The following is a 27,954-nucleotide window of genomic DNA, read 5'->3' on the forward strand; positions in this document are numbered from 1 at the left end:
TCCTGACCTCAGGTAATCCACCCACCCAAGGCCTCCTAAAGTGCTGGGATTACAGGCAAGAGTCACCGTGCCTGGCCCAGGGACCAGTTTTGTGGAAGACAATTTTTCCATGGACCAGGGGTGAGGGGGTTGGTTTCTAGATAATTCAAGTGCATTACATTATTGTGCACTTCATTTCTATTATTACATTGTAATCTATAACGAAATAATTATATAACTCATCATAATGTAGAATCAGTGGGAGCCCAGAGCTTGTTTTCGTGCAACTAGACGGTCCCTTCTGGGAGTGATGGGAGACAGTGACAGATTATCAGTTAGTTTCATAAGGAGCATGCATCTTAGATCCCTCAAATGCAGTTCACAACAGGTTCGAGCTCCTATGAGAATCTAATGCCGCCGCTGATCTGACAGGAGGTGGAACTCCGGCAGTAATGCAAGCGATAGGGCGCGTGGGGAGCAGCTGTAATACTGATGCAGCTGCTCACCTCCTGCTGTGCAGCCCAATTCCTAACGGGGATCTGCCCATGGCCTGGGGACCTCTGCCATAGAGGTAGACTGTTCAGAGGCAACCCTTGTCTGGATGACACCCCGAGTGGCCGAGAGTGTCCCAGTGAGCCTGAAGCAGGACTGGCTCCCGCACAACCATCCCCAAAGGCGTCAGCACCCCTGCTGTCAGGCAGATCACAGCACCCCCTTCCGGCAGCCTCAGCATGCACCCCTTGGCTTCTGGCATGGGTGGAGCCCTCATCTCAGGTCTCCACAGACACCTTAGTCCTATGCTGGCCCCGTAACTGGAAGTTCAACCAAGATGTGCTAGTTAAGTGGGTGTGCAGAGCAATGAATCCCATCCCTGGTGACAGGTCCTGTACCAGACATGGGGCGACATGCCTGGAACAGGGGCCACTGTGAGCCCCCCGCCGCCCGGGGTGTGGGAGAAGAATAGGGAGACCGAGGGGCCCTGCTGTGAGGAAGCAGAGGCCCACACGGCCTGGGAAGTGCCTCTTGTGTGGGAGTGCACACACGCTTCCACAGGAACACCACGCACAACACACAAGTGCACAGGCCAAGACCACCCACCCTCACAGGACCACACCCTCAGGCACACATTCACATCCTTCCACGTTCTGAAAAGGAAGCGGGGTCTGATCAGGGCAGCACTGGGCCCAGCTTTGAGTCACAGACAGGAGCCAGCCTCTCAGAAATGACCCTGTTCAGCTCCAGAGCGAGGACCCTGTCTGGGAAAGGACACCAGCCCAGGGTAGAAGAACCAGGGCCAGCAGGGCAGCCTGTGCGGGAGGGTCAGACCTACCCCTTCCGGTCACTGGCCCTTCTGCCCATCCACTTCCCAAACCGCGCAGGCGCAAGGAAAGGTGAAGTCCAAGAAGGCTCCCGGGCATCAGATGAGACCAGACGCTTGGGGGACTGTTGTTTTTTTAAACAAAACAATATTTTATTGCCACATCCTCAATGTTCTGTATAAAGTGCTAAGTTTCCAACCCCTGCCCACAGAGCTAGGAGGAAGCGGGGGAGGGAGTGTTAAATGTTAGCAGAGCACAAATAACTTTCCAGCACCAGCACAGGTGTGGAAGGCTCACAGAGGACACATGCAACATGACACACTCATCACTTCCCAAGACCCCAGCTCCCCCAGGAACACAGGGCTTAGGCTCCAGGCCCCGGGCGGACCACCACCCAGACAGGGCTCCTGGTTGTCACAGCTTGTTCCTTGGAGCTCTCAGGCTGCCAAGGGCTTCAACATGGTGGTGGACTAGGGAGAGTCCACAGCGTAGAGTTCAGTTGTTTTCTGCCAGAAGATGGGGTGGGAGAGAGCAGACACAACCTCAGTTCCGGTCCCCCGAATGAGGGCCAGCCTCATTCCCCCAGCAGAAGAGCACCAGGTTGGAAAGGCCAGCACGCCGGCATTCCTAAAGCCCCCATGTGGGGGCTCCTCAAACTCTGAGGAGGCAGCAGCCTTCCCAGAGGTGAGGGGTCTGTGCTGGCCCAGAGGGGAGCCCACCAGTCCGCAGTCAGCTCCCCCAGGAACCAGGGAGAGCCAGAGCAGCAAGGCAGGCAGGCAGAGGGGTGCCACCTCAGTGACACAACACCTGGGTCTCAAACTGCAGCAGCTGCCCCATGAAACTAAAGTTGGGGGAGATGACCCCCCGGCGCTGCTTAACGAAGTCAAAGGCCTCATCTAGCCGCACACGGCGACTCTGCATGAGGTATGCCAGGCAGATGGTGGCGGAGCGTGAGATGCCCGCCTGGCAGTGCACCAACACCCGGCCTCCGCTGTTCTTCACCCAGTCTGCAAGGAAGACGGGGGAGTGATGTCAGACAGAAATGTGCCAGGAGATAGGTGCCCCCACCCCTCTCCCCTGGAGCCCCTCGGGATCTCTGGGCAGAGGCGCCCCCTTACCAATGAAACCTATGGCCTCCTGGAACCAGGCGCTGATCTCTACCATGTGGTTGTCCTCCACAGGGATACTCTTGTAGCGGAAAAGGCCCTCAAAGTGGTTGGGGCAGCTGGCGGACACGTTGAGGACGGCTGTGATGCCACAGGCCTGCAGCCCCTGCAGGTCTGACGAGTGGCTGCAGCTGCCCAGGTATAGATAAGGCAAGATCTCCACAGGGCCACCCTGGAGGGGGCAGAGGGGTGGTGAGGCCTTCTCAGCCCAGCCCCAGAAGGCTGGAGCAGCAGCGGGTGGAGACCCCATGGGCTGGCCAAGACAAGAGGAGTCCTCAGCCAGTCCTCCTGACCCGAGACAGGACTCAGGAATGTGCGGAGGACACATGGGGACACACGGGGACACACAGGCCCCTCATGCCCCCAACATACACATGCAGACATACATAGACCCACACAGGCACGCGCGAGCAGCAGTATCCGCCCCCCCCACTCCCACGCGCACACACACACGTATAAAGGTGTGTATATGGGCAAACTGCTCACATCCCTAAATGGCAGGCTCTTTCCCTAAAGGCTTCCAGCCTGCAGTGGGGAGGGAGGGAGGGAAGGGCGGAGGGCAGTGACAAGAACCTCTTATCTCCACTCACTTGGTCGTAGAAGGGAGCCCTGGGGTTTGAGCGGCTGGTTTCGTCCCCTACTGGCGGCTGCGCAGGAGCGGGGGCCTCTGAACACAGATCCGGACAGCAGGCCTGGAAGCCGTCGAAGCCTCCTGCAGGGAGGGGAAGGGCACAGTCAGCGGGGAAGGCCCGACCCGGGTCGGATGCGGCGGCCAAGGGCGGTCGGCGCGCTCACCTCGCAGGAAGCACACGGCAGTGGGCCCCGCGCGGGTCTCATGCAGCAGCGCGGTTAGCAGCACGTGGGCCGGGCCGTCGGGCCGGAGCTCCGCCACCGAGGGGCTGCCCTCGTCCAGCACCACGGCCCGCGCCAGCTCCCCGCGGTCCAGGCGCGCCCGCAGCGCGCGGTCGGGCAGCAGGCAGGAGAGGGCAGCGGCAGGAGAGCCGCGGGCGCGGCGCCGCAGCAGCGCATTCCAGGGCACGGGTTGCGCTGCGCGCACGTGGCGCCGGCAGAAGGCCAGGAAGGGGCGGCAGTCCAGCAGCAGCGTGCGCTCCGCCTCCCGCGGCTCTCGAAGCAGCGCGCCCAGCGCCGCGCACTCAAGCTCGCGCGCCGCCTCCAGCCCCATGACCGCCGGTGCCTCTTCCTCTTCCTGCTGCTCTTCCCCGCGTCCCGAGCTCTCGTGGCGGTAGCGCTGCCCGAGCGGTCGGTCAGCTCCAGGCACCCTCTGCAGCAGCCTGGGTTAAGTACCCGTGGGCCGGCCTCCGGGGCACCATAAAAGGGCAGAGCAGGAAGGCGCTGGAGCCCGCCCCCGCCCCTCACGTGGGGCGCTGGCAGGGCGGACCCGGGGACTCCGGGGGAAGGCGGGGCGTGGGACAACACACAGGGAGGAGGCAGGGACCAGCGACTAAGGGAGGGGAAGGTGTTGTCTGTATTTGGAGGGACCAGCACCCCCTCCAAAGGGTGTCTTTGCGCCCACCTTTTGACCTGTCCCAAGCCACTCAGTCGTCGGGAACCCAGCTTCTCAGAAGCAAGTCCTCCCTCAGGGCCAGAGATGTCTCCGGGCGTACCCCCCCACCCCCCAGTCCCGTTCTCCCTCTGCCTTTTCCCTTTACCTCCCAGAATTTCCCTCCTAGGAATCTGTCACCATATTGACAAATGCCTGCTGCCACGGGTGATTTTTACACTGTCCTTTTTCTCATCTATTTGGAGACCTTGGACCAGAGGGACTCTCTCCTCCCCCTCCCTGGCCCTCATTGCCCAAATGAGACCAGCACACAGAGTCTTGCAGTAGGTCGGTGGCCAAGCTAGGCCAGAACACAGTCCCTGGAGGCCCAGGTCCCTGGGCTTGGGCGAAAGGGAAATGAGGCGGGTCCTGGGGCCTTTCAGGGGAAAAGCAGGGGTCTGTGACCGGTTTCCAGTTATAAGTGGGGCCAAGTTTCTTCCTCCTGGGCCCAGGGAAAGCCCCCAGGGCCTGGAGAGAAGCACTTCCCCTGCCACAAGCCTGCCCTGGAGGGAAGTCCACTGACGCTCTGAGCCCTCCCCAGACTAGCAGGGATTTCAAGACCTTGGCAAGGGGAAGAGGGAAAAGCAGAATAGAACTGGCCTCCCCCACCCTAGCCCTCCCTGTCCAGCCCCCCTGGGGAGCAAAGTCCAGGACTAGCACTGCAGCCCTAGGACTGGGGCCTGGGTATCCTCTCCATCCTGGCCTCCCCCAGCCCTGCTGCCGGATGTGGTGAGGCCCAGGTGTGCGTGGGGGGTCTGAGACACAAGAATTGTTGGCAATGAACTCCCAAACTCAAGCAGAGAAGTTCAAGTGGGTGGGGACAGTGTCACTGAGCTGCAGCTGCCCCTGCCCTGCCCCCAGCTGCGTGGGATTTCAGAACCCACCCTCCCAGCCCCCAGTCTCCTGAGGCCCTCCTCTGTGCCCTTTGAAAGACCCTTCCAGCTCCCCCGCAGACCTCTATGTCCAGTCTTGGAGAGTGACAGCTGGGACCTGTGTAGAGCCCGCAGCCCTTCTGGACTTGTCAGCTCTGAGCTCCTCACAGCAGTGTGCTGTATGCCTGGTTGTGTTCACGGGAGCATGGTACCCGTGCAGTTCCACTTCGTGTGAGAAGGAACTGGAGCTTGTGTGTGCTGGGGTCAGAGCAGATGCAGAGGAGAAAAGCCCCGAGGACTCCAAAGATCCCTGGGGCCACGTCACCCTCTCAGTGTCCCCATCTGTAAGGGGGAGCACATCATGGAGCAGCGCCCATGCACACTGGCTTCAAGGCTCCAAGGCTCCAAGGCTGTGCCACTGTCTGGGCAACTCAGCTGAGGCCCCGCCCTCCCTCGCAGGCCAGTCTGGAGGCTGAGGCAGCAAAGCCCACAACAGAGCCAGGGAGTCTGGGCCAGAGATCCCAGAGGCTGATATGAGCTCTTATCTTTGGCATCAGCCTCCAAATGACTTAATGCTGATTCCTAGGGGAAATTACAGAGTGTGCAGAAGGACAGTGAGATCTAGTCTTGCTGCTGGGCTGGGAGCCACAGCCTTCCAGCTCCGTGGGAGAACCCCAGCCAGGTGTGATCCCTGATTCAGGAGAAAGCTCAGCCTTGTAAGGGGCTCCAGTCCCCAAATCCCATGCTAGGCTGGGCCGCTTCCCTTCTGGAGAAACTGGTATACCTTGCCGGGGAGTTCTGCACTGGGGGAGAGCATTGCTGAAGGTTTGCACTGATGTCACGGTCCCTGGGGCCTGGCACTCTTGGCCCCAACCAGTGGTTTCTTTTGTTCTTCTTTTTAAGTGACAGGATCTTGTTATGTTGCCCACACTGGCCTCAAACTCCTGAGCTCAAGTGATCCTCCTGCCTCAGCCTCCAGAGTAGCTGGGACTACAGGCATATGCCACCACCTGACTCAGGACCTAAAGTGGCTCCACATATGTCACCCCCTTGAGGCCATTTGCCTTGGGGCTGTCCCCTTTTCAGCTCTGGAACATGGGCTCACAGAGGCCCAGCTTAGCTATGAAGGCAGGGATTCCCTTTGCCTTCTTTCCCTAGTCCCAAACTGGGGAAAGCCCCACCCCCGATTACTGGGTGAAAGCCCGGGGCTGGGTAAGAAGGGGGAGACACACAAACCCATGCCTCTCTCCCAATTTTGCTCTGACAAAAGCCCCGCAAGCCTTAGGTGCTGCCACTGGTTATCATGGTGCGGGACGCCTGCTCTGCTCTGTCACCCCTGAGAGTCTCCCCAGTCCCAGATCACCAGAGCCCAGCCTTGGGAATGGCAGCAGAGAGGAGGCAGGGCATTGGGTGTAGGGGTGGAGAATGCGATGAGGAGGGGTCTCTGCTAGACAGATGCTCAGCAGCCTGAAGGCTCTGGAAGCAGGACGCAGTCCTTGCCACTAGATGGGAAGGGGCTGACCCAGGCTGGGGGTGCCTGTTCAGAGCTCTCTCTTTGTGTTTGTGTTTTTCTCTGCCTGGCTGTTAGAGAGCAGACAGTATCAAGTAAGTTTGGGCTCAGCATTTTTTTTTTTAATTGAAAACCTGTGAGACTAACCGGGAACAAATGATGATTCTGTGTGTTATTCTTTTTATGACCATCTATTTTGACGGCTGTTTAAGCGTCACTGGCTCCTGCCTTCGGGATTCCGGGTCTTTCCCAGCCCCAGCAGCACATCCGCCCAGCCCTCTGAACAGCGGGTCTCCCTCCCACAGCCGCCTCGTTCAGCTCCGCACTGATGCTGTAGAGCCTTTCTTCCTCCTTCCAGCCCCCACCCCCAAGCAGATGCCCCACAGGGGCCCAGGGATGAGTGGCTTGGCTACAGTGCTTGGGCCAGAGTATAGATGAAGGTGAGAGTCACGGGCCACCCCAAGCCCCGCCGAGGGGTGAGTCAGAGATGACGTCGCGTTTCCTGTGCCAGGCCTCTGACGAACACGCCGATGTGGCGATGTGGCGGCCACTCCCACAGGCTCCTGCCAGGTGCAGACCCAGACCCCACGCACCAGGCTCCAGGGACAGCCCCTCTGTGAGGAAGGCGCACCCAGCACAGTGCAGGGTGGGGGCAGGGGGTTCACCTGGGCACTCAGCGCTCAGCAAAGCCTCCTCCTGGCCAAGGTGAAGGCGCACCCAACACAGTGCAGGGTGGGGGCGGGGGTTCACCTGGGCAGCCAGCACTCAGCAAAGCCTCCTCCTGGCCAAGGTGAAGTGAAGCCTGTAGCTGAAAGGCCTGGTGTCTGTTCCCACACTTTGTCATGTGCCATGTCTCATGCATGTGTGTGAGCAGGAACCCGGGAGCAGTGCTGCCGGGGAAGCTCTCCTGGGCACAGTGGGGCCTCCTCAGGGGGCCCATGACACGCCCCGACCCTGGCCCTACCTCTCACCCAGGTGCTACCCTGAGCTTCGGGTCCCCTGGCGTGCACCCCCCAGGAGGATGCTCGGGTGCTCAGACACCTCGAGGCTGCATCTAGACTGGCACTGAGGAGTCCCCAGCCATGCTCAGTGGACATTCTGCCTTTCTCAAGTCAATCAGTCCTTCTGAGTACATCAAGAAGAAAGTCTCCACGTGGGGCTGGCATGGCTTTAACCCCTAACACCTGCCTTTCCTCATTTCAACAAACAGGCTAAGCGCCCTCCCCAAGTGCCCCTGTGTAGGTTACCCATCCCTTTGCATTTATCGCCTGCTCAACTCTTCATTCAGAAATACATTTCAAGAACTTATTATGTGCCAGGTACTGTTCTACGTGCTGGGGATACAGCAGTAAATCCCAAACCACTGCCCTCAAGGAGCTGACCTAATTGCTTCGATAATATTTATTTTTGTGATTTATGTTGTGTTCATGGTAAATGATACTAATTATCCACCTAGAGTAATGATATCTTTTCCTTTGAAAGTAAATTTTAGGTTTGTAAAAACTGAGTTGACTTAAGGAAGACTATTGGGAACATCTTAAAAAGTGCAGTGCATGGCCAGGCACAGTGGCTCACGCCTGTAATTCCTGCACTTTGGGAGGCTAAGGCGGGTGGATCGCTTGAGGTCAGGAGTTCAAGACCAGCCTGGGCAACATGATGAAACCCCATCTCTACTAAAAATACAAAAAATTAGCCAGGCGTGGTGGCAGGTGCCTGTAATCCCAGCTACTCAGGAGGCTGAGGCAGGAGAATCACTTGAACATGGGAGGTGGAGGTTGCAGTGAGCCGAGATCGTGCCACTGCACTCCAGCCTGGGCAACAGAGCAAAACTGCATCTTGAAAAAACAAAGTGCGGTGCCAGCAGGAGATGCCAGAGTCAGGCCTTGTTGTCCAGGAAAGGATCCTATGGCCCCTTCCAACTTCAGGAGGTGCAGTGCTGTGGAATCTGGTTCCCCCTTCTGCCATGATTTCCAATAGAGAGAGGAGGCCACAGCCTGAGGAAGGGATTGTGGGAGAACCAGTTCCATTGCCAAGGCCAGAGCCCACTTGCCTGTGGGCTTATCCACCAAAGCAACTGCATTTGGCTGTGCTCCCAGATGGGCCTGGGCCTGGGGGTGGAGGGGACCCCCCTCTGGGCTTTTCCCTGGGCACCCACCACCAGCATACCTGTGGCCCCCAACCCACTGGGGTGCCAGTAGTGAAACTGATTCCCACCCTGCTAGCCAGAGGCGTTGTGCCTTAGGCCCAGGTATCTAAGGAGGGAAGAGGAGGTTGCTAAGGAAGAGCTGTGGCCGGTGGTAAGAGTTGAGCAAGAAATGAGGGAGTCTCAAAAGTGTGATCGCACTATGGGCACTGGGCAAGTGGCTCTGTGACAAGAGGCCTCCTGGGGCTCCCCTGTGACCAGAGCTGGGTGCACTGTGGGGGGTGGTGGTGACAAAGGGCCCTCCTTCCCACCTCACCAGTGCTGACACCTTTATTACCATCAAAGACTAAGCCAGGCTCTCTGCCACCTCTAAAGACCAGCAATAGCAGCACAGCAGCAGCGGCGGCAGGGGCAGCTCTGGGCATCAGTTAGCTGTGGGGGTTCTGAAGCCACATTGCCTTGGTCAGACACAACTGGGCTGCCTCTCCACAGTGTGGTCTTGGTCTATTTCCTCATTAAAAATGTAATGACCAGCACTATGCTGGGTGCCTTGGGAGCATCACTGCATCTAGCCTCACACCCTGGAGGGCTGCCTCATTACGCTGCTCTGCAGATAGGGAAACTGAGGCTCAAAGGTGTTAGGGGGCAGAACCAAGTCCACACAGTCCATATGCAAATGAAGGACTGGGATTGAAACCTGGGCTTAACCACTGGGCTGCCCTGCCCCTGGGCAGGGTCCACATGGGTCCGACTGCAGGGTATCCTTCATCCACCCCTTTCCCCAGCATACACTTCCAAGCCTGAGTCTCTTGCTTCTTGGAACAACCACAGCTGACACTGATTGTGTGCTTGCCATGTGCCCTGACTTGTCCCAAGACCTTAACAGAAATAATTCTTTTAAACCTTGAAGAGCCCCAAATACAAATGGGGGAGCCATGGCTCAGAGAGATTAAGGAGCTTGCCCAAGCTCTCAGAGCCAAGGCTGAAATTCAGTTTTGTATCCCCTCATGACTGTCCCCAGAATCCAGGTCCCTGTCCTCCAGGCCCTTTCCATCTGCCTCCCACCCTTGCCCACAGCCCTCCTTTCTCTCGGCTGCCATCTTGGAAGACCTTCAGGGCATTAGTGCCACCTCCCCAGCTCTGCTGCAAACTTCTTAAGGCTGCACAGTGCCCAGGGCACTGCCCCTCTGAGTCCACTGGGAAGCACAGTGCCCAGCCCTGAGTGGGGCTTGATGCATCTCTGCAGGCGTAAGGACTTGCCCCTGTGCCCCCAGGTAGCCCTTGACAGGAAGCTGATTCCACAGGAGGCTGAAATCAACAGTGTGGGTTGGAAGTCATCATCAGCCTAGGCCCTCATCCCCCACCATGCCTCAAGCTCCAGAGAAAAAGAGGTGTCCTCAGGTGCCCAGAGCAGCAGATGATTCCCAAGAGCAGATGTCCCAGGCATGTCAGTAAAAGAGCCCACTGTGAAGCTGGGCATGGTAGCTCATGCCTGTAATCCTAGCACTTTGGAAGGCCAAGTCAGGTGGGTCACTTGAAGCCAGGAATTCCAGACCAGCTTGGCCAATATGGCAAAACCCCATCTCCACTAAAAATACAAGTTAGTCCAAAGTGGTGCCGCGTACCTGTAGCCTCAGCTACTCAGGAGGCCAAAGCACAAGAATCACTTGATCCTGGGAAGAGGAGGTTGCAGTGAGCTGAGATTGCACTACTGCACTCCAGCCTGGGCAGCAGAGTGAGAGTCCGAGACTCTGTCTCAAAAAAAAAAAAAGTCCACTGTTGCAAACCACTGGATGTCCTGGGTTCAAGGGCAAGCTCTGTGACGTACAGCTGTGAGCTTCCTTCCTGCGGGTCCCAGCACTCATTCACTCACCAGTGTTTACTGAGTGCCAAGCTGTTTTCAGGGTGTTAGGGATGCAGCTGAGAACAAGACACACAAGGTTCCTGGCTTCTGGGGCTCGTCTTCCGATGCAGGGTCAGAGACCAGTGGAGTAGTAAATGAATGAGACCACGGCAGACACTGGGAGGTGCTATGAATGACACCGCAGAGGGGGGTGAGATGGAGCAGGGGAGGGGGTACCAAGGGAGGGCTCTGGGAGGAGACAGTTTTCCGCTCCAACTCCAGGGATGGCAAGGAGCCTGCCAGGGCTGGGGCCAGGAAGAGAAGCCAAGAGGCAGAACCACAGGGACAAAGGCCTTGCAGCAGGAGCTCTGGTTGGGCCCGGGGCACTGGTCGGGTTCGGAGTTCCTTAAAAGGATAATGGGAACTGCTGGAAGGTCCTGACTGGGGGTGGGCTGGGGGAGGGAGCCTGTGAGTGGCGAGTGGACTGTGGGAACAGGAGTGGCCCTGGGGAGAGGTCAGGAGCTGATGCAGTGATTCAGGAGACAGGGGACTGACTGGACCCTGAGTGGCAATGAAAATGAAGGAGGCTCCAGGATCAGCAGGGGCAGGGCTAGCAGGAATTGTGGGCAGATGGGATGAGGTGGACAGTGAGAAAGAGGAGCAGAGGCAGCTCCCAGGTCTGGGCTGAGCAGGTGGCGAACACAGATTCCTAAGGAAAGACGAGGTTCCCTCCTCTCCCCTGTCACCCTAGGCCCTGTCAGGGTTCCTCCTCCCTGAGATGGGGACAGGGAGCAGCTGAGGAATGCCAGCTGCTGCCCAGTTCTATCATCTGGAAGAGGAGTATTGACTCGACATAGGGTGAAGGCCAGAGAAGGGAGGTTGTCCCCTCCACAGCCCCACAGAGAGAACTGGGGAGCTGCAGGAGGTGGGGGAGGGCAAGGGGCATGGGGGGCTGAGGCTCAGGTTTAGAGCACAGATGGCTGGGGTGACGCCAGACAGGAAGAGACTCCAGAGGATCAGGGAGGATCAGGGCCCAAATCCGATGATGCTTCCTCGAGAATGAAAGTGCCTGGAAAAGCTGAGGTCGTCACTGCTCATGGAGCCGCCCAGACACCCAGAGAGGGTCATGTGCGCACACACACGCATACATGTGTTATGTGCACACAGACTCATATACCCACACACCCTGCAATTACATAGCCACACTCCCACACCTGTCCTCATGTGCACGGTGCTGCAGTCAAGCCTAAACATCCTCTCCATTACCCTTGGACGCCTGGACACACCCATGGTGATGTGGCCTCCCTAGGCCCAGGACAGCCCACAGAGCCCTCCGTGATTAGTCCTGCCATGGCCCCAGTGGCCCCAGGAGCCAGCCCCCAGATCCATGGGAGCCCACCCCTGGCTCACCTGCCTCAGCTCCCCCTCCACAGCCCATGAACCTGCGCTTCTGACCACCAGCCCTGAGACCAACAGCCACCCACCAGCGCCCTGCCCACATTTCACATGGACACAGCCCTGCCTGATACAAGACCCGCATCCACTTCTCAGACAGCGCAGGTAAATGGCCTGTTCCCTACCTGGCCAGCACCACCTGGAAGGAAGCAGGTTCCTGGACTGTGGGGGCATTCAAGCAGGGCCATTTCTGGGGCCCTGACCTCAGCCCTCTCCTCTCACACATACACAGGATGACCACACACCTGCCACACACATGCACACCCCAGAACACACACAACACACATTTGTGACTATGAATGAATCTCGCATTTGAGTGTTGCAACCCAGAAGAGGTCACCTCTGATGTCCCCTGCTTCCTTCAGGGGTGTAGCTGCTGGCCAGAGGTGTGTGGCCCTATCCCCAGCTTGACTCACCCACAGCAGGGCCTGGGCAAGGAGTGCCTGCCTCAGTTTCCCCAGGGGCAGAGGCAGGACTCAGGTTTAGTCTGAGAGAGGAAAGGCCCTGGAGGAGCCTCTCCCAGTGGCCACCAATGGCCTCTTAGGCTGGGCCTGGCAGGGGCAGTAGTGACCTAGTCCAGCTTCCTGGAGTTTGCAGGGGTCAGACACACCTGGTGCTTTGCCAACATTAGGCTGCCCAGCTGGGGCTGCGAGATCACCCAGGAGAAGGGCGGAGTGAGGGCCCCAGGGTACAGCCCCAAAGACAGCAGTCACTAGGCTAGAACCCCCGAGCCAGGAGGCTCCTTTCTGCTGGCCTGGGTGCTGAGGGTGAGGGAGAGGTACGAGGGACATAGGATGGCCTGGAGGGTGTGCTGCCCTTACCCAGACCCTGTGGGAGGATCCTGGAGAAGGGCAGGAGGGCGGTGCCCAGGGAGGCACCCTGTGTGGCAGCAGGGAAGGCCTGCAGCTGGAGGGCCACCTGCCCTCCTCCCTTCTCTCTCCAGTCCCTCTACCCACTGTCACTTTGTTCTCCTCCTCCCCAACCCCTCACTGCTCCCCCATCTTCAGGCCACCTCCCTACCCTCAGTAGATATCCCCTTCAGCCACAGGAGGCCAAGAAAGGGGAGCTGAGCCATGGCCGAGGCAGGGACGCTGGTCCTGGCCCACCCTGCCCAGGCTCAGGGGATGCCCAGCAAGCCTCTCCCAGGACTCCTGCCCCTTGTGTGGACTTGAAGGACTGAGGCAGTCCGAGACAAACTAGTATACAGCCTGCCTCTCCCTGCTCAGAGACCGCGGTGGTGACAGCCCAATCCCCCACTCATGAGCTTGGCTTAGAGGACTCACCACGACCTCCATTCACCCTGAAATCCCTACTTCCACACCTCCGATCTTGCTGTGGTCTGCCCCTGGATGGCTGAAGCCGCCTCTCCTGTGGACCCTTCTGTGTCCCACCCCAACCCTCCCTGCTTCTCCTCCATTCTGGGCTCAGGCAAGCCTGGCTCTCCAGCCTGCGATGCACTCCTGGAGGCCAGAGGAGGTGCTCTGCAGCCGCTCCTGAGCACTAGGTCTGTAGTCGAGCCTGCACAGGCCCAGCGTTGCCCTGGCCAGGCCTGCTGGACCAGAGAAACCCACGTGATAAAGGCCCAAGGTCAGAATGCAGGGGAGCTTCCCAAGCCCCCCAGGGAAGGCGCCCAGAGCGTAAGACTTCTCCCTCTGGGGACTGAAGCCCCTCCTTGAGGCAGGGGAATGGCCACACCACCTCGACACAAGTTGCTCACCAGGTACAACAGGATTGTTGGTGGCTTCCACATACACCAGAATTTCACCTCCCTCTACCCTTCTCCGACCGCCAGGTCTCTCTACCCAGCCTCAGACCCCAGCCCAGAATGTCCAGTTGCTAACGGCCCCAGCCAGTGAGCCCCCAGAAGCTGTCTGTACTCCCCAGATCCTGGAGACCAGAGTAGCCAGGGGCCTGGCTGCAGCTTCCCGGGGCTTGAGACCCAGAGGGTTTCCTCAGCTCCATTCCAGCAGCACCAGGCACCTGGATGTTGTCTCCTTCTGGCTAAAAATAAGAACTATTTGGCAATGTTTTCCAATAACTTCCAATTATTGTGAACCTACCATGAGCTAGCTACGTTAAATCACACCTCTCATCAGTTTCACATCACTTCATTTGACAGGAATTACTTGCTATTCCCCCAGCCCATCCTTTCCTCGTTAATGCGCAGGGCTCTATTCCCCTGGGCTCTGCACATTGGTCCTACCTCTCCGATGGCAGTAAGGTCCTCCAAGGAAGGGGAGGCCTGACATGCCCATGCCCGCACCTGCCACCCATGCCCCTGGCAGCATCTGATCTTGGTTGGAGCCCAGCAGCCCCCCACCCTCACTCAATGGAAACAGAACAGGAATGCGTGTCTGCCCAGGACCCAGGGCATGGGGCCTCACATGTGGCTACATATTAGATGGGCTACAGATTAGGTGAGCTAGAACCCCAGATGGGTTCACCATCTTCCAGGGGCTGGGGAGCCCCCTCCACCTTGGCTGAGAGATGAGCCCACTTCAAACACACTTTCCCCTTTTTCTGATTCTCCAAAATTTGTTTGGAATGATGACATAAAGTATGAGAAAAACAAATAAGCACTGCTTTTTTTTTTTTTTTTTTGAGACGGAGTTTCCCTCTTGTTACCCAGGCTGGAGTGCAATGGCGTGATCTCGGCTCACCGCAACCTCCGCCTCCTGGGTTCAGGCAATTCTCCTGCCTCAGCCTCCTGAGTAGCTGGGATTACAGGCACACGCCACCATGCCCAGCTATTTTTTTATATTTTTAGTAGAGACGGGGATTCACCATGTTGACCAGGATGGTCTTGATCTCTTGACCTCGTGATCCACCCGCCTCGGCCTCCCAAAGTGCTGGGATTACAGGTGCAAGCCACCGCGCCTGGCAAGAACTGCTTTTTAAACCAGAGAAGCAGAGAGGTGGTTAACTCCACGGTGTGACAGGATCAGAGACCCGGCATGTCACGTGCCCACACCGGAGCCCATGTTGGGGTTACTCCATGTTGGGGCTACTTCAAGCAGTGTGACACACTAGTTTGGGGCCAATGTGAGGTCGCAGGAGAGGTTTCCTAAACCAACCGGCTGGTTTCAGAATCAGCCAGGCCCTGTTGTCTCCTAAGCTGACTATGATAACAGCCACCCCGCCAGGTTCTGGGCACCTGCCTCCTCCTCTCCCAGCCCCATCTGTCCACTCTCTCCCATCACAGTCCAAGTCCTTCTTCCCCGAGGGAAATCTAACCGAGTCCCAGGTCCCTGCCGTTGCCTCTGCGATGCAGCCACACCTTTCAGCAGGGAGTCAAGGCCCCATCCTTTCTTCCTCTTTTTTGGTTCATGTTCTTCGGCAAAGCCCAGCTTAGATCTTCTCACCACACTGTGCCCTGCCCCCACACCACCTTGCTCACGGCAGCCACTCTGTCTGCAGTGCCCCTCTCGTGGACTCAGAATGCCCTCATGCCTGCCTCTCTGGGGCCAGCACCAATGCTGCCTCCTCTAGGAAGCGTCCCCATCACCCTGACGGAGCGTGGTGTCTCCCTCTTGGGTGCCCCACAGCACTGTGAAGCCCTCAGGGACTTGCTGTCCCATGGGAGCTGCTGTCTTGGATGTCTCCCTCTGTCCTCGCCCCAGGGATTGTCATCAGCCCTTCTTTACAGATACAGAAACTGAGGCCCAGAGAGGGAAAGTGAGTCACACTGGGTGAATCCTAAGCAAGAGGCTGGAGGGGGAGAAGACATGTCCTGTACAGGCAGCCCAGAGCTGTGCTGCCTTCTCCCACCCTCAGCAGAGCCTGCCTGCCCCCAGGTCAGCCACAATCCCTCCAGGAACACCCCCATGCCCGAACACAGGGGCGGCCCCTCCCAGAGCCACACTAAGCAAGCGGGGCTGTGGACGGGACCAATGCACAGCCATGGTTCCTAGGGAAGGAACAGGTCACAGAGGAGCCACTGGGCTTATCCTCAGCCATGTCCCACCTCCCCAAGGAGACCTTGGGGCCTGAGCATAGGTCAGTAGCAGAGGAAGAAGGGACTTACAGGCATCTTGGCCTTGGCATGGAGTAGACAGTTGGTGAGCAGGTGGCCACATGGGTCAGGGACCACAGGGCCGGGCAGTGTTGGGCAGCCCGAAAGCCCTGAGCTGAGGCCAGGCAGGGCTCACCCACACCCCACCCTATAGAGGGTGGAGGAAGTCCCCTGCTGGGTCCTGAGTTGGGGCAGTGACAGGCCCCAGCGGGGAGGAGGCTCCACAGCCCCAGTCAGCCAAGGAAAACAGAAACTGCTCATCCGCCAGCAGCAGGGTGCACATGGGTGCCTTCCCCTCCTGGCGTGCGAGGAGGGGTGGCCCTTCTGTGTGGGTGGCAGGAGTGGTGAATCATGTCACCCTGCCTCAGCCGCCTCACTGGGGAAGGGGCCCAGGCAGCGTCACCTCACCCTGCTGTTGTGGGAACTGAATGAGCCACCATCCGGGAAGATGTTTTGGAAGCTGTTAAGGGCCTTCCATATGTAAATAATTGAAATAATATAGGAACAACAGACTCATGAGTGCAGGCAAGTGGGTTGGCCTCTCAGGACAGGGGGCAGCCCTCACCTATAGGGAGACCCCAGAAGAAGCCTTTCTTCTGTCCCCCAGCCCCTCCCCAGGCATAGAGCTCTTCCTGGCCCCTCTGCCCACATGTAAGCTCCTCTCACAGCTGAGGATAAACCTTTCCCCAGGACCCTCCTCCTCAGGTACCTCACAGCCTCCTGGCCCTTGACTCCCCAACTTTGGACCCTGTGGGGCAGGAGGAGGCAGTCAGGGAGAGCAGAGGCCCTGTGGTTGTCCATTCGGGGGAGCGTTACAGACAGTGCTCCCAGTCTAGCTGGCCCCTTCCTTGTGCTTCTCTCTCAGGGGCTTATGCTGAGAGAAACTTTCTTTCCCTGATCAGCGTCACTTTCCGTAGGCTCCGTGCAGCAGGTGCTGGGACGGAAGAAATCCATGCTGGTGTGCTGCAGCCATCTGCTCCCAAGAGGATTGTCTCAGGCCTGCTACCCAGCACGTGCTCGGGCAAGGGCTGCTGAGCGGCTCAGGGCACGGGGGATCCAGGTGTCCAAGATGGATCCAGGGGGCCTGGCCCCCTGTACAGACCCTTCTTGTCCTAGCTTGGCAGGAGGCCCTCAGACCCTGGGCAGTGAGGTCCAGAGAGCCTGCACTAGTACGGCCCAGTCATGTCAGGGGCAAGAAGAGCCACGGGAGAGCCAGGAGCCAGGCCACGGGAGAGCCAGGAGCCAGGCCACGGGAGAGCCAGGAGACAGGTCACGGGAGAGCCAGGAGACAGGTCACGGGAGAGCCAGGTGCCAGGCCACGGGAGAGCCAGGAGCCAGGTCACGAGAGGGGGCTGCTCACTTTGTTTTTGCCCCTTCTTGCACCTCCGGTAACTTCTCTTCCTCAACCCTGGAATCTCCCCAGGAGGATCACACCCATTAGAGGGGCGCTGCGCAGAACCAAGACCTCCCTGAGATTCAGCCATTCAACACGTATTTGTGGAGCAGCTCTTATGTGCCAGGCACCACTCTGGACTCTGGAAATGCAATGGCTGTGCTGGCTACTCTCTGTCCCCTTCCCCTTCCCCTTCCCAGACCTGTTCTCCTCCCTGCTCTGGGCCCACAGGCTGCCAGGCGTGGACAGTCACGTGGGCTCCCTTGCTCTCTGCTTCCCGAGTGCTCAGCCAGAAGGCATCAGGAGGTGAAGCGGGGACGGGGACTTCTGCCCCTGTTCCCCCTCTGCCCTGTCACCAAGGTGTGGGCCGGGCTGGGTCCCTCTGGGACTCCCGCTCCCATAGCTCGGCCACTCTGCATGGCCCTAGCTGTCCCAGGCTCTGACAACATCTTCCCTCTCCTTGTTCCCCCAGCCCAAAAAAGAGAAAGGACCTTGTGGTACAGTGCAAAAATGACCACATTTTGACGCTCTTCTGTCAAGAGGTGGAGTCCAATTATCCACAACACATCAAGGCAAGCCACAGGACAGCCTCGCCCATGGCACAGGCGCTTTCTCACACCTCCTGCCTAGACGCCCATAGTTCCCAGTACTGTGTGTTCGCCCTCTCTGCAAATACTCCCAATGTGTTCAACTGCAGCTGTGTTCCTCGTGGTCTTTGGCTGGAGGGGGTTGGCAGACCCCACCTCCATCCTGGTTCCAGCCTCACCCACCTCCTGTAGAATCCAGAATGAACTTTCTAAGTTTCTAAATGGCTCTGCTGGAAACCTTCCAGTGGCACCCAAGTATGTCAGTAGCAGTTTGATTTGGCTGACAGGACAGGGGCCCAGGTTTAAGTGGGGACTAGGAGCTCGCTGGTATGTAGGTATCCTCCCCAGCGCTCCCAGGCATCCAATGCTCCTATCCTGTTGCCCACATTTCCAAGGTCACCTTATAGAGCAAGTTGGCTGCCCCAGCTCCTGCTTTCACATTGACATTCCAGCCAGCAGAAAAGAGGAAAGGGCAAAGAAGGATGTGCTCCCTCCTTCCTTTAAGGGCACTTCCAGGAAGTGGCACTGTCACTTCTGCTATAGCCCAATGGGCAGAACGCAGTCACCTGGCCACACCTATGTGCAAGAAAGGCTTCCGTTATCCTGGGCAGCCACGTGCCCAGCTACAATTCCACAGTCTGTACCATAACAAGCAAGCTTGTCGGAAACTGATGGCACTTAACATGCGAGGTTGTAGAAGAGCAGAAATAGAAACTAGAAATAGGAAAATAGAAGCTTCTGAACTCCAGGGAACTTCCCGCTGAATAACGAAGCTCCGGGAACATTCTCCCTGAAGGAGGAGTAAGGCTGGCAAGCCCCCGAGGATGGTTGTTGCCCGTGTTCTGGGCGTGCTGGCCTTTCACAGAACAAGAAGGGAGGGAGGAGAAAAAAATAACCATCATTATTTGCAGAAAATATAACTGCCTGTCAAAAAAAATCTAAGCAAATCATCTCACTAATATTAGAACTAATAAGCAAAAGTCAGCAAGGTAACCAGATACCAGATCATACAAAAATCATTGCTTTCATGCAAACCAGAAAAACCAATGAGAAATTATCATAGGAAAAAAAAATGTAGGCCGGGCGCAGTGGCTCAAGCCTGTAATCCCAGCACTTTGGGAGGCCGAGGCGGGTGGATCACGAGGTCAAGAGATCGAGACCATCCTGGTCAACATGGTGAAACCCCGTCTCTACTAAAAATACAAAAAATTAGCTGGGTGTGGTGGCGCGTGCCTGTAATCCCAGCTACTCAGGAGGCTGAGGCAGGAGAATTGCCTGAACCCAGGAGGCGGAGGTTGCGGTGAGCCGAGATCACGCCATTGCACTCCAGCCTGGGTAACAAGAGCGAAACTCAGTCTCAAAAAAAAAAAAAAAATGTATCATTCACAATAGCAACAGAAGCTATAAGACACCAAGAAATATGCCTAAAAGGAATGTGCAGACCTACATAAAGACAGCAGTAAAATCTGACTAAAGGACACAATAGAGCTGAAGATAGAGATAGTAATTTCACGTGCAGTAACATGAATCTATAGGGAACTTAAATTAACAAGCAAAAAACAACCCCGTTTAAAAAATGGGCAAAGGGCTGGGTGTGGTGGCTCATGCCTGTAATCCCAGCACTTTTAGAGGCCAAGGCAGGCGAATCACTTGAGGTCAGGGGTTGAAGAACGGCCTGGCCAAACCCCCATGACATGCAATTTACCCATGTCACAAGCTTGCACACTTACCCTCTGAACCTAAAATAAAAGTTGGAGAGAACGAAACAAAATAAACTTAAATTTTTTTTAAAGTTTCTGTATGCTCTAACTCACCACAAAGAAAAGTAAAGGGTGAGTGACAAACCTGGAGAAAATATTTGAAAACAGCCTGGGCACGGTGGTTCACGCCTGTAATCCCAGCACTTTGGGAGGGCAAGGCAGGTGGATCACCTGAGGTCAGGAGTTCAAGACCAGCTTGACCAACATAGTGAACCCTCATCTCTTAGTAGAGAAAGAAATAAAAAAATTAGCCAGACGTGATGGCGCACACCTGTAATCCCAGCTACTCAGGAGGCAGAGGCAGGAGAAATGCTTGAACCCAGGAGGCGGAGGTTGCGGTGAGCCGAGATCTCACCATTACATTCTAGCCTGGGCAACAAAAGTGAAACTCCATCTCAAAAAAAAAAGAAAAAAAGAAAAGAAAAGAAAATATTTGAAAACGAGTGACAGATAAAATATTATTCATTCATCCATTCATCTATCCAGCAGTTAATTGGAGGGGGCCTATGAGGCACCAGGCAGTTTCAGGTGCTGGAAACCTTCACATGGACAAATGACAAAGTCCCTGCCCTCTTGGGTCTTACATTCTAATGTGGTGGTGAGGACAAGCAATGAAGAAACAAACGCATCGTACATCAGATGGTGGTTATGGAGAAAACCCGACAGGAAAGGAGGACAGAGAGTGTGAACAAAGTGAGTGAAGACGTGAGGCCTCCAAAAACAAATAAGAAAAAGTCAAACATCACAACAGGAAAAGGGGCAAAGAATAACAACACAGACTTCACAGGCCAAGAAATGCAAATATCCAGTAATCCACAAAAGCCATGCTCTACCCACTAAAACAAAGCGAAGCGATGATCCGCCCATCGGGTTGGCAGATATTCAAGTCCTGGGGAGGGTGGTGAGTGAGTGAACTTGTGCCCTTTTGGTGGGAGTGTAAATGGATAATATTTTTTTTAAAGAAAGCAATTTGACAGAACCTATCCAGATGGTTAAAGCACATGCTCTTTGACCATGCAACCTCTCTTCTGGGTTAAGAAACTTGTCCAGAGACTTCCAAGGCAGCATTATCTGTATTGGGAGGAAAACTGGAATACAAAGTTTTTACACTTCTATCAAGAATCTGTAAAAACAAATAATGAGGTAAACCTACAGATGCTGATCTAGAACAAGCTCCAAGATAAAGTGAAGAAAACTGAGTTGCAAAATAAGGTTGTGTAGTATGATACCATACTGATAAAAACAAAAGAGAAACTCTACATTCTTGGTTTTTTTGTTTTGGTTTTTTTTTTAGACAGCTCTGTCACCCTGGCTGGAGTGCAGTGGTGTGATCACAGCTCACTGCAGCCTCAACCTCTGTAGCACAAGCCGTCCTCCCTCCTCAACCTCCTGGGTAACTGGGACTACAGGTGCACTTCACTATACCCGGCTAATTTTTTGTATTTTTGGTAGAGGTTCCCAGGCTGGTTCTCCTGGGCTCAAGCAATCTGTCACGACCTCTCCAAGTGCTGGTATTACAGGCGTGAGCTACTGCACCCAGCCTACATTCTACATGAACATAAATGTATATAAAGAGCACTAGGAGAAAAAGTCTGGTTACAAACCACGGAAAAAGTGTTGAACCGGCCAGGCATGATGGCTCATGCCTGTAATCCCAGCACTTTGGGAGGCCAAGGCAGGTGGTTCACCTGAGGTCAGAGTTCAAGACCGGCCTGACCAACACGGAGAAACTCCGTCTCTACTAAAAATACAAAATTAGCCACGGTGACACATACCTGTAATCCTAGCTACTCCAGTGCCTGAGGCAGGAGAATTGCTTGAACCCAGGAGGCAGAGGTCACACCATTGCACTGAGCCTCGGGGCAACCCTCAGTTGGGGCTGCTGGGGAAGGGAGGGACAAGCCTTCCACTAAGTGGGACTGGACTGTGGTCTGGACTGTGAAGGAGGACCCCGAGGCTGGCTGAATCTGTTGGCTTCTGACAGGCCAGAGGGGAGGCTGCAGAAGCCAGAGAGGAGGGATCTCAGGAAAGGCCCTTAGCAGGCCAAGGAGGGTGGGCTCAGGTTAGGTGGGCACAAAGGTCCCAGTGACATTGACCACACCACTCAGGCTGGGAGTTCCCTCTGCACCCTGTGCCGGCTGACCTGCCCGGAATGCCTTCACCCACCCCTCCTCTGCCCATCCTTGAGACTCCTCAGGCCTCACTTCCTCCAGGAAGCCTTCCCAGATCCCCAGATTGAATCAAGGGCCTCTCCCAGAACCTCCCAGAGCTTTGGCTCACTCTGCCCTTCACAGGTCTCATCAAGGCACCCACCCAATACTGGTGCCTCCCTGAAGTCATGGAGTGGGCCTCGGAGAGTCTGCTTTCCCCGCACCTGGCTCAGGCCTGACCGGCAACATTGGCTGATGGACAGCTGGTGAGCTAGTTGTCCTGTTCCTCCATTGGTGGCCTTGGGTAGGTACCAGGTCTCCCTGGGTGAGCCAGGAGCCCTTGTTAAGGTTTAATCCTCATCTTTCTGAAAGGCAACATCCTGTCCTTTGCTCCCCACCACCCCAGCACAGCGGTCACATTCTGCCCTGGCCAACAGCCAGGCCAAGCCAGGGAGGCCTGTCCTCAAGCAGGATGTAAGGCTCCCACGCAGCCCAGGTTCTTTTTCCGTGGCTCAGAACGCGCTGTACCGGGTGGCCGCCTCTGCTGGGAGTCACCTTGCTTCTCACAGCCCCCTCTCTGCTCACATCCTGTTTCCACTTCTTCGACACTGCTGGGCCTGTGCCCCGGGCCTCCGCCCCCAGCTGCTGGGTTTTCACATGGCCTTTCCTGGGTTGCTCTAGGGGTACAGGCCTCTTATTTTTAGCTCCTTGGGCACTGACAGAATTTACATCTGAGTCTGCTCTCTTGAAGGGATAGACGGTCTCAAATGTGTCTAATGTGGTCTCCCAGGCAGCCTCAGCCTAGGCCAGTGCTAAGGCAGAGGGGAAGGAGTGAGACGGCTGGCCCAGCATCCGGAGGCTCCAAGCCCGTTTCACCACTGGCACATGGTGTGGCCTCGGGCAGGGCCCACAAGTCAGCTGCGCCCCACTTTCCTCAGCTACCAAGTGGGAACCCCACTGGTGTGAGCCAGGAATAATGATGCCCATGGGACAGGCAGGGAGGCCCTGGAGACATCCATGTCAGGGGAAGGAGCCCTCACCTGGACAGAAGCCTCATCCACCACATCACCCTGCACACATTTGTTATTTTCCCTCATTATCCCAGAAATCCCTCCACATTAGGAAACCTGGAACACACAGAAAAGAAGGGAGAAGACAGTAGTAATGCATTGCCCATAACCCATCACAGTTCCTATTTGGAGTTGCCCTTCCCTGAGCCCTTTGCAATGCACTCAGAACCAAAGGTAGGAGGGGAGGTCCCTAACTGAAAACAAAAGCCTCCTGTTGCCCAACAGGGCCTGCGAGGGAGCTCCTCAGGCAACATGGAGGGACCGGAGCCCCTCTCCCACTTCCCTCACTCTTTCCCAGCTGATCCCAGCAGCCCCTCCCTGGCAGTAGGACTCCCAGAGTCCTGCAGTCTTTCCCCTCCCAAGGCGGGTCCAGGGGTGGGCTGTAAGGCCAGGCCTGCCCCCCAGGGAACAACAGCACATATGCTGCGGTGAATATGACTGGTAGCTGCTGGTCCCAACCTCCTCCCTACCAGACGCAGGGACCTGCCCTCCTCGGCCCTCTCACACCTGGCAGAGCCACGTGATTTACTCCAGACAATGAAACACTACCTCCAGACTCAGTCAATAAAAAGCCCTGTGCGATGTTCCCGCTTGCCCATCCTCCGCCATGTTGATGGAGAAGACCTTGTGTATTCCAGGCACCGCAGCTGCATGATAGCCAGTCGGCTTCACCTGAAGGGCTCTACGAACTTTTCCACTGGTGAAAACCCACTCCCTGTGGCCCTATTCCACCACACCCCCAACTTCCATCCTAATTTTCAGTCTATTAAATGGTGGTGGCCACCCCACCATCACCTAGGTCCTGAGCTTCTCCTCAACCTTCAGACAGTGACATGTAGGTTGTTCACTCTATTCCTGTGGATCCTATTTACAATTTCATAAATAAAATTAACTCTTACGAAATTATATTTTGGCATACACAAGGAATTTTTACAAATCAAGAAGAAAACCAGGGGAATTAAAGGAAAAATATCAACATAAAAATGGATATAGTCAACTGAGCACAGTGGCTCACGCCTGTAATCCCAGCACTTTGGGAGGCCGAGGTGGGTGGATCATGAGGTCAAGAGATCGAGACCACCCTGGTCAACATGGTGAAACCCCGTCTCTACTAAAAATACAAAAAAATTAGCTGGGCATGGTGGCACGTGCCTGTAATCCCAGCTACTCAGGAGGCTGAGGCAGGAGAATTGCCTGAACCCAGGAGGCGGAGGTTGCGGTGAGCCGAGATCGCGCCATTGCACTCCAGCCTGGGTAACAAGAGCGAAACTCCGTCTCAAAAAAAAAAAAAAATTAGCCAGTCATGGTGGCGGGTGCCTGTAGTCCCCTCCCAGCTACTTAGGAGGCTGAGGCAGGAGAACTGCTTGAACTCAGGAGGTGGAGATTGCAGTGAGCTGAGATGGGGCCACTGTACTCCAGCCTGGGTGACAGAGCGAGACTGTCTCTAAGGAAAAAAAAAGGATTATAATAGATAATTCATATAAGGGAAATCCCAATGGTTAACAAGTATGACAAGAAATAAACTCCCTAGTAATTAATCAAAATTATGAGATATCCCTTTTATACCATCCAGATTGGAAAAACCAAATAAAAATAAAAAATAAAAGTCAGATAATATTGACGAGGCATGGTGGCTCACTCCTGTATTCCCAGCACTTTAAGAAGGCCAAGGCAGGTAGATCACTTGAGGCCAGGAGTTCGAGACTAGCCTGGCCAACATGGCAAAACCCCATCTCTACTAAAAATACAAAAACTAGCTGAGAGTGGTGGCACATGCCTTTAATCCCACTACTTGGGAGACTGACACAGGAGAAATGCTTGAGCCTGGGAGGCGGAGATTGCAGTGAGACAAGATCATGCCACTGCACTCCAGCCTGGGTGACAGAACAAGACTCTATCTAAAAAATAAATTTTAAAAAGTCATGTAGGGAAAGCAACATGACAGTATTGAATAAAAAGGGAGTATACTGGCTACCCCCATGTTAGCAAATCTTTCTGTCACTTTATTCTTTTAAAAAAAAGGTGATTAGGAGGTCAAGGTGGGCCAGATCACGAGGTCAAGAGATTGAGACCATCTTGGCCAACATGGTGAAATCCCGTCTCTACTAAAAATGCAAAAATTAGCTGGGCATGGTGGCACACACCTGTAGTCCCAGCTACTCAGGAGGCTGAGGCAGGAGAATTGCTTGAAGCCGGGAGGCGGAGGTTGCAGTGAGCCAAGATTGCGCCACTGCACTCCAGCCTGGCACCTGGCAAAGGAGCGAGACTCTGTCTCAAAAAAACAAAAAGGTGAAAAAAAACAAAAACACATTTCCTACAAGGTATATGAGATAAGGCAAGGGAGAAAAAAAATAGGGGAGTGAGACTCCTATTCTGCCTCATACAAAATAAGAAATAATGTTGGAAACATCCTAAATGTCATCTAAGACCCTTACCTCATACCATATATAAAAATTAACTGGAACAGATCAAAGACATAAATGTAAAGTCTAAAATTATACAATGTATAGAAGAAAAACATAGGAGAAAATATTTATATATTTTCTGGAAACGATAACTGGACAAAGTTTTCTTATAACACAAAAAAGCACACGCCAGGTGCAGTGACTCATGCCTGTAATCTCAGCACTTTGGGAGGCCAAGGTGGGCAGATCACGAGTTCAGGAGATTGAGATGATCCTGGCCAATATGATGAAACCCCATTTCTACTAAAAATACAAAAATTATTAGCTGGGTGTGGTGGCTCGTGCATGTAATCTCAGCTACTCAGGAGGCTGAGGGAATCACTTGAACCTAGGAGGTGGAGGTTGCAGCGAGCCAAGATTGCACCACTGCACTCCAGCCTGGCGACAGAGCAGGACTCCGCCTGAAAAAAAAAAAAAAAACATAAAAAATTGTTAAGTTGAACTCTATCAAAATTAAAACCTTTTGCTCTTTGAAAGATACCATAGGCCAGATGCAGTGGCTCACGCTTGTAATCCCGACACTTTGGGAGACTGAGGCAGGCAGATCACAAGGTCAGAAGATTAAGACCATGCTAGCTAACACGGTGAAACCCCATCTCTACTAAAAATACAAAAAATTAGCTGGGCGTGGTGGCATGCACCTGTAATGCCAGCTACTCAGGAAGCTGAGGTAGGAGAATCACTTGAACTCAGGAGGCGGAGGTTGCAGTGGTGCGATCTCACACAGTGAGCCGAGATCGCACCACTGCACTCCAGCCTGGGTGACAGAGCGAGACTCCATGAAGAAGGAAAGAGAAAAAAGAAAAGAAAAGAGAAAAGAAAAGAAAAAGGAGGAAGGGAACCATAAAAAAGAACAAAAGGCAAGCTACAGACAGGGAAGAAAATATTACCAACACGTATACAAAGGACACACATCTACACATCTAAAATATATAAATACACGACTCAACTATAAAATCACAAATAATCTAATTTTAACTGAGTGAAGGTTTTGAATAACCATTCCCTCAGAGAAGATATTCAAATGGCCAACAAGCCATGAAAAGATGCTCAACATCATTAATCATTCAATAAATGTAATTCAAATCCACAATGAGATAACATTTCACACACACAGGGATGGCTAGAATAAAGAACAATAACAAGTGTTGAAGATGTGGAGAAAGTGAAACCCTCATAAATTGCTGGTGTGAATGTAAAATGGTCCAACTGCTTTGGAAAACAGTTTGCTGATCCCTCAAAAAGTTAAACATCCAGTAACCATGTTACAGGTAGTTAGACAGGTGTGAGCGAGGAAGAGAGGGCTCTCCCTCAACCCACTAGGAATGCCGGGGGTGGTTTGGCAGTTATCATATTGCCTCTATAACAGTGATAAATTGGCAGCTGGTGCCAGGGAGAGGGCATTTCCTGATGGTCCACACCTATTGCACTAAAGTATTAATTAAATCCAGATGCTAGGGAGAAGCAATTTCCCAGGTATATGCATTAAGAGACAAAACAGTGGACCTTCTGGGGACACCCCACAAGAAAAGGGAAAAAAGCCTCAGACGGGCATGAGCTCAACTTCCTAAACGCACTGCACACGCTCACCTCCCAAGGCTAAGGAGAGCACTGCACATGCAGGAAGCCCACCCTCAGGGAAGAATCATGGGAAACGGGCACAAGACGCCATCAGTGAGCCAGCCTATAAAGTCTTAGGATCAAGGTAAAACATCACACTTGTTCCAGTTGTCAGCTTGGGCCTCTTCCAAGTGTACTTTCCTTCCTTTCCTGTTCTAAAGCCTTTTCAAGTAAACTTCCACTCCTGCTCTGAAAACTTGCCTTGATGTCTTTTTCTGCTCTCAGTTGAATTATTTCTTCTGAGGAGGCAAGAATTGAGGTTGCTGCAGACCCATAGGGATTCGCCAGCAACTCAGATACCTTCCACTAGTAATAATCATATGACCCAGCAATCCACTCCTACTTATACCCAAAAGAATTATAAGCATATGTCTATACAAAAGTGTATACATGAGCGTTCATAACGGTATTACTCATAATAGCCAAAAAGTGGAAAAAACACAAATGCCTAGCAGTGAATGAATGGATAGACAAATGTGGTACAACTGCACGGTAAAGTATTATTTGGCGCAGTGGGTCACACCTATAATTCCAATATTTGGGAGGCTAAAGCAGGCAGATTACTTGAGGCCAGGAATTCAAGACTAGCCTGACCAATATGGTGAAAACCCGTCTCTACTAAAAACACAAAACTTAGCCAGGTATGGTGGTGCATGCCAATCCCAGCTACCCAGGAGGCTGAGGGATGAGAATCGCTTGAACCTGGGAGGCGGAGGTTGAGTGAGCCGAGACCATGCCACTGTACTCCAGCCTGGATGACAGAGTGAGACTCTCTCGAAAAAAAATTATTCAGCCATAAAAGGGAATGAAGTACTGATACATGCTACAATATGGATGAACCCTGAAAATCTGACACTAAATGAAAGAATCCAGTCACAAGTATATGACTCTTTCATATGAAATGTCCAGAACAGGCAAATTCATAGAGACAGACAGTAGATTAGTGGTTGCCAGGGGCTGGGGAGCGAAGAGTAAAGGGAGTGGTTGCTAATGAATCTGGAATTTTTCTGAAGGGATAATGAAAATGTTTTGAAATTAGGTCATGGTGA

At 54.4% G+C, this 27,954-nt stretch overlaps 1 protein-coding gene across 1 annotated transcript; it reads right to left on the bottom strand.

The window, feature by feature from the left end:
* Nucleotides 1-1,429: 1,429 nt before the first annotated feature.
* DUSP2 (dual specificity phosphatase 2) lies at nt 1,430-3,728 on the bottom strand. The gene is made up of 4 exons (XM_012444798.2): nt 3,260-3,728; nt 3,055-3,176; nt 2,417-2,636; nt 1,430-2,305 (listed from the first exon to the last, which is right to left on the bottom strand). The coding sequence occupies exons 1-4, from the start codon at nt 3,645-3,647 to the stop codon at nt 2,091-2,093; spliced, it is 945 nt and encodes a 314-aa protein (XP_012300221.1). The 5' UTR covers nt 3,648-3,728; the 3' UTR covers nt 1,430-2,090.
* Between the last annotated feature and the right edge of the window lie 24,226 nt (nt 3,729-27,954).

The sequence above is a fragment of the Aotus nancymaae genome, unplaced genomic scaffold, assembly GCF_030222135.1.
Source record: "Aotus nancymaae isolate 86718 unplaced genomic scaffold, 86718_ANA_hifiasm-v0.15.2.pri h1tg000030l, whole genome shotgun sequence".
NCBI lineage: Eukaryota > Metazoa > Chordata > Mammalia > Primates > Aotidae > Aotus > Aotus nancymaae.